General features: G+C 42.9%; 1 protein-coding gene across 1 annotated transcript in view; it reads left to right on the plus strand.

The window, feature by feature from the left end:
- Nucleotides 1–7240: 7240 nt before the first annotated feature.
- The window catches only part of EML4 (EMAP like 4), a 155123-nt gene continuing 149115 nt past the window's right edge, over nucleotides 7241–13248 (plus strand). Inside the window, exon 1 of the mRNA XM_066267004.1 lies at nucleotides 7241–7529. Within this exon, the coding sequence (XP_066123101.1) occupies nucleotides 7505–7529 (25 nt within the window). The 5' untranslated portion in view covers nucleotides 7241–7504. The remainder of the gene's footprint in view (nucleotides 7530–13248) is intronic.

Below are 13248 nucleotides of genomic sequence, written 5' to 3' on the forward strand. Positions count from 1 at the left end.
CGCGACCCACAGGTTGAGAACCGCTGACCTAGAAGGTAGCACACTACTTGCCTAGTAAGCCTATTGCTCTAGAGGAAGTTTTGGGAAAGAGAGTAATAGTATGTTTTGGCTACTATTTGCTAACGTTAGTAAAGCATTACTAGTAAGAGAAAAGCTCAAGCAAGACTGAACTGATTTGCAAGCAGAAATAAAAAAGAACTTTAAAGGTCCTGGACAATTGGCTCAGTGGTAGAGCATGGGCTTGGCCTGTGGAAGTCCTGGGTTGGATTTCGATCAAGGTACACAGGAGAAGTGACCATCTGCTTCTCCACTCATCCTCCTACCTTTCTCTCTCTCTCTTTCTGTCTCTCTCTCTTTCTTCCCCTCCCACAGCCATGACTCGAATGGTTCAAGCAAGTTGGCCTGGGGCACTGAGGATGGCTCCATGGCCTTGCCTCAGGTGCCAAAATAGCTTGGTTTCCCAAGCAATGGAACAGTGGCCCCAGATGGGCAGAGCATCACCTTATAGGGGGCTTGCCAGGTGGATCCCAGTCTGCATGTGGGATCTAGTCTTGCATGTGGAAGTCTATCTCTCTGCCTCCCTGCCTCTCACTTAATTTAAGAGAGAGAGAGAGAGAGAGAGAATTTTTAAAATTCCAGGAATTTGGGCCTAAAAAATTAGAAAGGTGACTAATTTGCTTCTCAGATAGAAAACAGAATATTAAAAACTTTAAGGTCCATTTAGATTCAGACTCACAGCAAAGATCTCATTAAGAGTATGGTCTTCTCATCCTAGTCATGGCCTGACAATAGCCCCTATTAGATTGTGAGAGAGAGAGAGACAGAAAGAAGGAAACTGGGGAAAGAAAGCAAAGATATAAATCATGATTGAGAATTATGTGTAGGAAAGAACTTTGGGTGTGGTTATCAGAACATGTTGCTGACTAGAAGCAAACAAATCAGAGGCCTACTAAGGGTTTTAAGGAATCAAATTCTTAAACAAATATTTTGATTATTTGTGTTTGAAAGTGTCCTTTGGATTCATATTTGCACCTGTAGGAAGTGAGCTGAGCAGTCCAAGTGAGCTGAGCGGTCCATAGGGACAGAGGCGGATTAAGGTTGGTTGACGCCCCAGACACAGAAGAAAATATTAGGCCCCTTACATTAGAAAAAAGTGTAAAGTTGGGGTTTTGCGGAGCCCTTCAGAAGTCGGAGCTCAGGGTGCATGCCTGGTGTGCCCACCATTAAATCCGCCTTTGCATAGGGAAGGTATATTCCCCAACACACTTTTGTAAAATAGCCAAGTAAGGGGTTATGGAGTACAATGGACAAGGGACTCCTTGGAACAAAGAGTAAGCTCTAAGTGAAAAACTTTTTTTTTTCTTCTTTTCCAAGTGAGGGGAGGGGAGATAAGGGAGACAGACTCATGCATACACCCCAATTGGGATATACCCAGCAACTCTTGTCTGGGGCTATGCTTGCAACTGAGCTATTTTTAGCGTCTGAGGAGGAGGCTCCACAGAGCTGTCCTCAGTGCCCCTGCCAATGTGCTCTGACAAATTGAGCCATGACTGTGGGAGGGGAAGAGAAAGAGAGAAGAAAAAAAGGGGGGAGGAGGAGGAGAGATGGAGAGGGAGATGGTCGCTTCTCATTTGTGTCCTGGGAAGTCAAACCCAGGACATCAACACACTGATGATGCTCTACCACTGAGCCAACCGGCCAAGACTGTGAAAAACTTTCCTTACCAGGCCCTGGCCGGCTGGCTCAGCGGTAGAGCGTCGGCCTGGCTTGCGGGGGGACCCGGGTTCGATTCCCGGCCAGGGCACATAGGAGAAGCGCCCATTTGCTTCTCCACCCCACCCCCTCCTTCCTCTCTGTCTTTCTCTTCCCCTCCCGCAGCCAAGGCTCCATTGGAGCAAAGATGGCCCGGGCGCTGGGGATGGCTCCTTGGCCTCTGCCCCAGGCGCTAGAGTGGCTCTGGTCGCGACAGAGCGACACCCCGGAGGGGCAGAGCATCGCCCCCTGGTGGGCGTGCCGGGTGGATCCTGGTCGGGCGCATGCGGGAGTCTGTCTGACTGTCTCTCCCCGTTTCCAGCTTCAGAAAAATACAAAAAAACAAAACAACAAAAACAAAAAAAACTTTCCTTACCCTTCATACCATCTATCCCAGCAAGATTCTGGAATTATTATGGACACATGACTGCTATATTTTTTCCCTCCTATTTGTTCTTTTTTTGACTGAGGATTTATTTCATATTTTCTGCCCTTGCCTTTTTAAAAAATTAACTTTTGGTTGGCTTCACCAGTAAACATGAGCACAGATTACTTTAGTAAAAATAAAAGTAACTAAAAGAGGCAGATTTATCATGACGTTAATGAAACAAGCTCCATCGGTCTCTTTCAATGCTCTAGGCAAGTGTGTCTTTCCACTACAATCTCACTGACCCTTAAGTTATTGCCGGCTGTCTTCATTTAGCAATAGATTTCAGGAACACTCTGATGATCCCTGACATCCTGTCATGAAGGTACAGGGCTAGAGGTTATAATGTGATATGAAAATATGGCTGGCACTGGAAGTGTGTGTGTACTGAGGTTTGAAACATGAGCCAGAAGTTAGTTGAGCTTGATAAGGTGGTGGTGCACTGGATAGAGCATTGGACTGGGACACGGAGGACCCAGGTTCGAAACCCCAAGGTTGCTGGCTTGAGCATGGGTTCATCCAGCTTGAGCGTGCGGTCTCTGGTTTGAGCATGGGCTCATAGACATGACCCAATGGTTGCTGGCTCGAGCCCAAAGGTCACTGGCTTGAAGCCCAATGTCGCTGGCTTGAGCCCAAGGTTGCTGGCTTGAGCAAGATATCATTTGCTCTGCTGTAGCTCCCCAGTCAAGGCATATATGAGAAAGCAATCAATGAACAACTAAGGAACCACAATGAAGAATTGATGCTTCTCATCTCTCTCCCTTGCTGTCTATCTGTCCCTATCTGTCCCTCTCTCTGTCTCCCTCTCTGTCTCTGTCACACAAAAAAAGAAAAAAAAAAGAAGCTAGTTAGGGAAAATTCTTCTAATCGTTATATATATAACTGTAAGTGGAAATTTTGGTTCTCATTGATGTCAAACCACAGTGGCAATTCTCGCCTGTTAGGAACATACTTAATTATGCAATGTGTATAATTTAAAATTCACCATTCATTTTATTTCTTTTCTATTTTAAAAATGGAAATCACATGAGATAGAATTAATCAGAATTCCTGCAGCAATATTACAAATAGCCTATATATATATATATATATATATATATATATATATATATATTTATTTATTTTTTGTATTTTCTGAAGCTGGAAACGGGGAGAGACAGTCAGACAGACTCCCGCATGCGCCCGACCGGGATCCACCTGGCACGCCCACCAGGGGGCAATGCTCTGCCCCTCCGGGACGTCGCTCTGCCGCGACCAGAGCCACTCTAGCGCCTGGGGCAGGGGCCAAGGAGCCATCCCCAGCGCCCGGGCCATCTTTGCTCCAATGGAGCCTAGCTGCGGGAGGGGAAGAGAGAGACAGAGAGGAAGGAGGGTGTGGAGGTGGAGAAACAAATGGGCGCTTCTCCTATGTGCCCTGGCCGGGAATCGAACCCGGGTCCCCCGCACGCCAGGCCGACTCTCTACCGCTGAGCCAACCGGCCAGGGTCACAAATAGCCTATATTATCTGTGTGATTTTTTTATGCATTACAGCTATCAATAATAAATACAGCCTGGCCTGCAGTGGTGCAGTGGATAAAGCATCAACCTAGAATGCTGAGGTCGCTGGTTTGAAACCCTGGGCTTGCCTGGTCAAGGCACATATGGGAATTGATACTTCCTGCTCCTCCCCCACCCTTCTCTCTCTCTCTCTCTCTCTCTCTTTCCATCTCTCCTCTCTAAAATGAATAAATAAAATATTTTAAAAATAATACATACCAAAAAAATAATAAATACAAGTTGATCAACTATGCTAGAAACTAAAAACTAAATTAATTTTTGTCCTTTTATGGCTACATCATTTTTTTTCTAAAGCCAAGCACTTTATTATTTTTTTTTAATTTATTCATTTTAGAGACAGAGAGAGAGGTAGATAGAGAGAGAGAGAAGGGGGAGGAGCAGGAAGCATCAACTCTCACATGTGCCTTGACTGGGCAAGCCCAGGGTTTTGAACTGGCAACCTCAGCATTCCAGAGCGACGCTTGATCCACTGTGCCACCACAGGTCAGGCACTTGTTGTCCTTTTAAAAAGTTATTTTAAAAATTACTGTCATAATACTGATTTCATAAGCTTGCTGTGACACTGAAATAGGGATAGGCATATAAAGCATCTGGGAACAAACCTATTCATATAGCAGGATCCCAGCAAAGGATATCTATTAAGCAAAACCCCCCCAAAACAACCCATCATATTAAGAGATAATCAAAGAGAATGCAGCCAAGAAATTTAGGGCAAAAGTGTTAGAGGTATGTTTGGCAGTTAATTAAATGTTATCTTTTTTGATTTTGTAATGATTGTGGTATTTACAGGCTTTTTATTTTTTATTTTATTTTTTTACAGAGACAGAGAGAGAGTCAGAGTGAGGGATAGACAGGGACAGACAGACAGGAACGGAGAGATGAGAAGCATCAATCATTAGTTTTTTCGTTGCGCATTGCGACACCTTAGTTGTTCATTGATTGCTTTCTCATATGTGCCTTGACTGTGGGCCTTCAGAAGACCGAGTAACCCCTTGCTGGAGCCAGCGACCTTGGGTCCAAGCTGGTGAATTTTTGCTCAAACCAGATGAGCCCACGCTCAAGCTGGCGACCTCAGGGTCTCGAACCTAGGTCTTTCGCATCCCAGTCTGACGCTCTATCCACTGCGCCACCGCCTGTTCAGGCTTTACAGGCTTTTTAACACATGTAATTTGTTGTGACTTCTCAGTCTTAATAAATGCTCCATTTGACTTAATTTGTATTTGTAATTTTTGTATTCATATTTCTCAAAAGGGCCCCCAAAACAGTAAAAGCTTTGGACTTCACAAAATTTGGATTTTTCTCTGAATTAAAAATACTACAGTCTGACCAGGAGGTGGCACAGTGGGTAGAGCATCGGACTGGGTCACAGAAGACCCACAGAGGACCCACAAAACCCTGAGGTCGCTGGCTTGAGCATGGGCTCACCAGCTTGAGTGCAGGGTCGCTGGCTTGAGCGTGGGATAATAGACATGACCCCATGGTCACTGGCTTGAGTCCAAAGGTTGCTGGCTTGAAGCCTAAGGTTGCTGGCTTGAGCCCAAGGTCGCTGGCCTGAGCAAGGGGTCACTCACTCTGATGTAGCCCCTGGTCAAGGCAAATATGAAAAAGTGATCAAAGAACAACTAAGGAGCTGCAACGAAGAATTGATGCTTCTCATCTTGCTCCCTTCCTGTCTGTCCCTCTCTCTGACTCTATCTCTCTGTCTGTCAAAAAAAAAAAAAAATACTACATATATGTCCATATATCAATGCAAGCTCCTATTCTTTTAATTGACCTGAGATAGAGAGTGTTGTATGTAGACACAGAAGAGCAGTTTTCAGAATCAAAGCCTTCTTAAACATTAAGTGGTTAGACTTAACAGAAATTTACAGGAATGAAAATGTCCAAAGCAGGGGAAACTTTGGGTAAATAATTTAATTTTGAAGGAGGAAACTTTAGACACCATTTAGTTTGTAACCTGAATTTATCTTGGCTGCCTTATGGCCAGTCTCCATGTAATATGGTATTCAGAGGACACACAAGTTTGATATCCAAAAAATAAATAAGAAGTAATTTGGATTTTTAGGGGAGGTTTTTAAAGAGGCACCAAAGGGGAAAAATATACTGCAACATAATGTTTTTTGGGGTTTTAAAATTTTTTATTTATTCATTTTAGAGAGGAGAGAGGAGAGAGAGAAAGAGAGAGGTGGGAGGAACAGGAAGCATCAACTCCCATATGTGCCTTGACCAGACAAGTGCAGGATTTCGAACTGGTGACCTCAGTGTTTCAGGTCGATGCTTTATCCACTGCACCACCACAGGTCAGGCCTACTGCAACATAATGTTTAACAATTCTTTCAAACATCTAATTCTTCTCAGATCCTCTCATCATGACACCTGTTACCTTATATTTCTTATCTTTCTTCTTCATTTTGTTCTTCCCCTGTAACTCTTTCTAGGATGACTTGTTCTCCCCTTTCTGATTCAGTTCTTTATTTCTGTACAGATCAGTTTAGTTCCTGAGCACCTTAAGACCTCCTCTTTATTACTCTGATCCACACAATCAAGTCCCAAGAGGGACTTTGAAAACTACAAAAAGGTCTTTAGAAGGATGGAGAATAGGGGTGGGTGGGAGAGGGTAGAGGAAGATAAAGGCTGTGTATACTTATATATTTTAAGTCCAGTCCACTTTATTCATTTGAAAATGAATAAAGTGAGGCCCAAATAAGTTTAGTGACTTGACATTCACCTATTGAGTCACACGGAGTTGGACCTAGAACTCAGGCTTACTTTGTTGTAGTTCCCTACTAGGCAATCTTATGATCTACCCAAGAAGGGGTCGCTTTACATTCCCGGTGGAAAGAACACGAGAGTAAGTTAAGAAGCCTGGGTTCTTGCTCGGCTTCTACCAGGCTCCACGACCTTGGGTAGATCATATCTTTTCTAAGGCTCAGTGTCCAACTTATCCGGGAGGCAAGTTGAACTTTTGGGTCCTGTCCTAACATTCCTTGTTTTTGGTTGTCTTGGTCTGTAGCAGTAGTAGCTTCGAGCTAGTCAAGAAGACATGCCCCGATCTGTTCTTCACCCTACTGGGGCAGAAGGTGACTCCGGGGAAGAAGGGATCTTTTCCTGCCCTTCGTTGCCTCTTTAGTGTCCTACTAATATAAACAGGGTGACCACCTCCTCATAGGGCCCGATCCAGACTTGAGCTCCCAGGGACTCCGTAGAGAAAGAATCCTTCCATGCTCCTGAGGATTCCACGCTGCAAGCCCCTCCTTATCCTCGGCCATTTGAAACCAGACACAGGTCCCAGGTCCTTCGCAGGCCCACCGCGCAAGCGCAGCCACCAGTCCCGCGCAAAGAGGGAGGAATCCCAGGCCCAGGCAAGGTGAGAAGGAAAGGCCGCCAAGACCCCGCCTTCGTGTCGTCACGTGGGAGGCGGAGTCGGAAACGTGACGGCGTGCGCGGGGGCGGAGCTATCGCTGCGCGCGGGCGCGGGGGCGGGGCGCGGCGCGGCGCTCGCGGCTGCTGCCTGGGAGGGAGGCTGGGCAGACGGCGAAGCGGCGCGGCTCTCAATCTGACGGGGAAGTGGCCCTGGCGGCCGCAGCTGACTACCCCGAGGCGGACGGACGGACCGACGGACAGGCAGACGACGGGCGCAGGGGCTGGGAGCCGAGGCAGGCGACTTAAAAGAAGGAGCGGGTCAGGCTCAGCGTCGGCCACTCTGTCGGTCCGCTGAATGAAGTGCCCGCCCTGCTGAGCCCCGAGCCCGGCGCTTTCCCTGCAAGATGGACGGTTTCGCCGGCAGCCTCGGTGAGTACGGCTGGGAAATCCTCCCTGTCCTGCTCAGGGTGGTAACATTGTTCCTTCTACACGCAGCCCAGGCCCTGCTCTCCACCCTGCCCCCCGGGATGGCCGTAGTTCCACTGCACATGTTCCCCTCGAGGCTGCCGCCCCTCTACAGCCTCCGGTGGATTCCGAACCCCTCCCCCCTTGCCCAGCCATCCTCTGTAAGCCCCTGCTTTCCTCTCAGCGCCCCCTTCAGTGCCTGGCCCTCCTTTCCCCGAAGTGGGAACCCCTTCTCTTAGGCCCCAGGAGCTGGTACACCCCTCCACATAAACTCACAGCTCCCCCTCGGACCCACCTTCAAGGTTGGGACACCCCTGCTCCTTCTCAGGGTACAACATTCCTTCCTTTTTTTACACACCGAACTCTCAGAGTGGGGACACTCCTTTCCCACGCAGAGGCTGCTTTTTAGTATAGGGGACCCCCCATTTCTTCTCAGAAGGGGATCCCCCCAAGTCTTGACTCTAAAGTTGGAGACTTCTTGCATCTCTCAGAAATTGACAACTTCACTTCTCCGAACACTTTACAGTGGTAGAGAGAACGAGAAACACTGAAGCATCACTTGCCTAATACAGACAAGGAAGAGGTGCATCTGTGTTCGGGGACCCTCTTTAAGAAGAATGAAAGCAGAAGTATTTTCTGCTCTGCAAGCATGCTGGGGAGAAATAATCCTGCCCAATGAATGCATAGGAAAGGGGGCCTCTGTCAGGGAAAGAAAGGATTCTCCATTTTTGGAATATGTTGTCTTTGTGGAAAGGAGAAAGGGAAGAGGTTATTAAGCAGGCTCAAGTATCCTTTGTGTCCCCTTTCACCCAAATAAAGGTAGTAAATTTTGTAACTGGCTAAGGGAATCAGAACTCGAGGCTGGTATTCAGGGCCCTATAACCTGCGTCTGGAATTACTATTCTTTGAGGCCACTGCAATCTGGTTACTGTAAAAATTGAGCTCAGTTGTTATGATCGTGAGAGAAACCGTTTCTGCTTTGGCTGATACTGCAGTTATGTGATACCTGTTGCTGGATTTGTATTTTTAGTATTATATTTGGAGGTAGCTTGTATTCAAAGGTCTTTCTTTACATTTCTTGATAAATCCCTAGTTGTTTCATGTTCACAGATCAGTCCATGATCTGGCCATAGGCCACACTTTATTCAGACATACTGGGATTAGGTGGATTTTTAACTCTAAAGTAGAAGAGTAAGTCCAAGAGTAATGGACCCATTATAAGTATTAAATAGTAAAAACCATGATATTTGCCTTTTCTTTGGGAAGAAAATAACTGCACACATTAGAGTGCTTTGAGAGTGAAATCCTAAAATAGGCAACTGAGTGTTCCTCTTTCCTCCCCAAAGGCACCTGTTGTCCATTATCTAACCTTTGATGTTTTATAATTCCTTACATAGTGAAGTTGTTTTATTCTTGGGCTTCTTTTAAAGAGACATCAACTTTTCATTGCCTTTTCTTTTTCTTTGCCTCCTGCCAGAATTTATTTGCCAGTTATATTGGACTGAAAGAGTTGTCTTATATGGTCACAAATGGGTGATCATATACTAGAACAAAAACTGTCTTGAGGCATGTTTGGTGGGGAGGGCTGAGCTGTCTCTGTTCTGTTGGCTCTTCAGCCTATAGGTATGGTAGAATCACTGCTCACAGTAGAGTGAGCTGTTCTGCTTCTCTCCTGTTGGTTCTATGGACTTCTGGAAGGCTTGTCAAAGCTTCCTCTTCTGTAAGTGTTTTGGGGGAGGCTTTCTCACAAGTTGGGGCACTAAGGTTTATTTTGAACTTGAGGATATGCCTTGTTAAATAACTTTGTCCCTTTTTACCAATTCATGAGTCAACCTACGTGAAAGACAAAGATGAAGATGAATTTCAGTTTGGGCTCCTGCGTTTCATAAAGTGCTTTAGAGCTGACCCCAGTATGGGATATTTTTTCTTTTTTTTTTTATTTATTTATTGATTTTTTAGAGAGAGGAGTGAGAGAGAGAGAGACAGAGAGAGAGAGAGAAGGGGGAGGAGCAGGAAGCATCAACTCCCATATGTGCCTTGACCAGGCAAGCCCAAGGTTTCGAACCGGTGACCTCAGTGTTCCAGGTCGACGCTTTATCCCACTGCGCCACCACAGGTCAGGCGGGATATTTTTTCTTATTCATTTGATGCCATCCTTTGGATGGTACATTGGTGAAAGTTTTCCTTCTTTAGATATGGTGTTGATCAGGACCAGAGGTGATGCTGGTCTCAAAAGTGAGGAACCTGTGTCAGCAGAGAGGGGAGGAAATGGTTCCTGGCAGTATTTCTGGAGCTGCTCCTGATGAAGATACTTCTCAGGAGGAGCACTGTGCTTTCTCTTTCTGTCCCCCTTGTAAGAGTAAAACTAGGCCCCATCTTAATTGAAACCTTAAAGGGTCTGAAAGGGGGAGGGGCAGTGCCTGGTATATTTTACTGGTAGCCTTAAAGCAGAGCTGTCCTCAGCTCTTGCCATATTGCTTGTTTCTGTTCCCTGCAGTTCATTAGTCTAGAGCTGAAAGTTACATTGATCTTTATTTTATCATCAGGAGAGCCATGAATGTAAAGGCAAGCACTTGTGTTGCCGTAGATGTTTAAAAACTTTTATTTAACTAAACAAGAATTCAAAACGTGAAGTTCTGGGGTCACAAGTATTAAAAGAGTTTGTTCTCAAGGAAGCGTATGTGCGTATCTCCTTTCATGTGCTAGGTGGGTTCTTAAAATTTTTGAGAAAACTATATTTTTATAAGCAGAGAAGTTGAATGCTTTATGAACAAAATGATTATTTAAGGGAATCTTTAGTGAATCACTTTGTAAGTGAAAAACTTAAAATTTAAACTGTACCCTTGATTGTTTAAATAAGGAAAGCACTCTCATAAGTGCATTTTATAAAATGTCTAATGGCAATTAAAAATGTGTTTAGTGTTTTTTGAAATCATTGAGAGGAATGCTAAGTGACTGACGGTGTTACACGTGCCACATTGAAATTATATACTGGTTGTATAACTTTTGTTTTACATAAAAACAACTAAAGGATGCTTTTAATCTCTGCAGCTGATGAATTTTAGTCAACTTGGTTGGCAGGTGCTTGTACTCTGGAATTTCCCTTAGGTTAGTATCCTTTAGTTTGTGAATTATGGTAATTAAAAATAGGAGTGCTTTGGAAAAAGATTTTTTTAAGACTTAGTTGGGGGGGATACCGTAAACAATCTATCTTGATGTTGGGCTTTTAAATCACTATATATGTATACACATGTACAAAATGTGTCTGCAGTATACAGTATATGTTAAATCTCAGGTGTATGTGCAAAAGTACGAAACTTAACATAGCTTTTTTATTGATTTTTATAAGGCAGGGCTTAGGTGCATTTCATCCTTGGTCTTTTTAATGTCCTTTTTTTTTTCCTTAATAAAGACTGTAATTTTAGGTGTTTTACCTTGGAATTTAATAGCGGTTAATAAGTGTTTACACTTGAAAGCGAACATATAGTTAACTTCAATATGTCAGTTTTAACGGTTTCTGCTCTGAAGATTAAAAAAAAATCCAAAACCGAACTTAAGAACTTCTTTTTAATGAAAAATTGTAATGAATAAAATTGTAGGGTTAGTATCTATAAGAAATGTAACATTCTGGATACAGGGTTTATGAATAAACACTATTCTTCAATATATGCAATTGAATCATAGTATTAGAACTATGATTCTTATTTCATATACTCTTGCTTTCTTAAAGGAATAATGCAGTTTGTAATTTTTACATATTAATCTAATTTAACATTATTTGGGGAATTTTTTCTTTTAATTTCTTATTAATTGTCTCTTGAGGGGCTGAAGATAGGCTTAAGTTATATAACACGCCGTAAGTAGTAACTCTTAAGTGGTCACTACAGCATCTCTGCATTAGCTAGAGTACATGTACATGGATTAACACCTATTTTATGACCAGTACTGTGTTTGGTTCTTATGGGAAAGGCCAATATATCAGACAGGCTTGCCTTTTAGGAGCTTACTATCTGGTTTTAAATAGATATCTTGAGATGTTTAAGCATAAAGTACCAGAAACAGGAATAGAGTCAGGGAAGCACCATTTAGAACAGAGGTCCCCAAACTTTTTACACAGGGGGCCAGTTCACTGTCCCTCAGACTGTTGGAGGGCCGGACTATAAAAAAAACTATGAACAAATTCCTATGCACACTGCACATATCTTATTTTAAAGTAAAAAAACAAAATGGGAACAAATACAATATTTAAAATAAAGAACAAGTAAATTTAAATCAACAAACTGACCGGTATTTCAATGGGAACTATGCTCCTCTCACTGACCACCAATGAAAGAAGTGCTCCTTCTGGAAGTGCGGCGGGGGCCAGATAAATGGCCTCAGGGGGCCGCATGCCGTAGTTTGGGGACCCCTGATTTAGAATGCTGTGCAGTGTACCAAGCATGTAACTTCTAAGAGAGCATTTGGAAATGGCTAAATTTATCTCTATAGATCCTGGCTTTTTAAAACAATGAAGTAATTTATTTAGCAGTTCAACTATTAGGGAATAATATTACTAGGTCTTTTTCTGCATCTGTTTAAGTTTGAATAACGTGGGAAAAGTACTACATTAATTTTATGTATATCAGTCCATTTCTGTAATATGTAAGACTTCAGTGTTTGTTCATAAGAAATTTGAGAACATTTTCATTTTAAAGTAGATGGATTCTAAGACATTAAAAAGGTAAGGAAATCAACTACTTCATCAGTTATTGCCTCCATTTGGAAGATTCCCAAACGAGTATATTTCTAAATCTGTGCGTGCTCTTTTGTTCTATAGTTTTAGCTGTCTCAGACTATTATGCCTTAACTTTGTTTATTCATGTATAGTTTTCAGCTTTATCTAATTTAATCTGTACACTAACCTGGGGAGAGAAGAAATTCCCCTTATATATTGTAGAGGAGGAAGCTGAGGTTCAGAGAGTTTGCTAGTTTTTAAAAGACTATTTTAATCCAGATTTTTTTCTTCTTTTTTTGGGGGGTGGGGGAGATTAACTTTTATGTTTATATTTAGGTTATTTTAAATAATGAAAACAGTACAAAAGAAGAAAGAAAAATTTTCTTATTTCCAGCTCATCTGTAATGCATCTGATGTTAACATGTTGATATACTTGTTTTTAGTCTTTTTCTATGCCTAGTTTTTTACATAGTTAAAATCATACTGTAGATAGAAGTTTGCACTCTGGTTTTTCATTGGATCCTAACCATTTTTTAATTTTACACTTGAACTTAGATTTTTCTGATGTCCAATATTCTTTTCCCTACCCCATTACTGACTTTTCTTAACCAACTGTTACATCAAATCTAACATACCTGAATTTGACTACTCTTCTGTTTCTTTTCCTTATTTTCCACTGTCTCTATTACCCAGCCTTGAATTCTCAGAATCATGTTTGATTCCTTGCCATTTTTTACCTATCACATTAAAATCTCTTCTAAGACTTGTCAATTCTTGTCACCTTTTCTCATCTCTTACTTGCCTTTTCACCACCACAGTTCACATACTTACTGTTCCATATTTGATTATTGATAGCCTCAAGAACCTACACCTGTTCAATGCAAGGAGAAGGGGGGTGCTGTAGATTAATCTTCTTAAAGCAGTGCTTTGATTATGCTATTCATTCTCTCAGATTGCTTTATTGCCTTA

Source organism: Saccopteryx bilineata, chromosome 3 (assembly GCF_036850765.1).
Source record: "Saccopteryx bilineata isolate mSacBil1 chromosome 3, mSacBil1_pri_phased_curated, whole genome shotgun sequence".
Lineage (NCBI taxonomy): Eukaryota > Metazoa > Chordata > Mammalia > Chiroptera > Emballonuridae > Saccopteryx > Saccopteryx bilineata.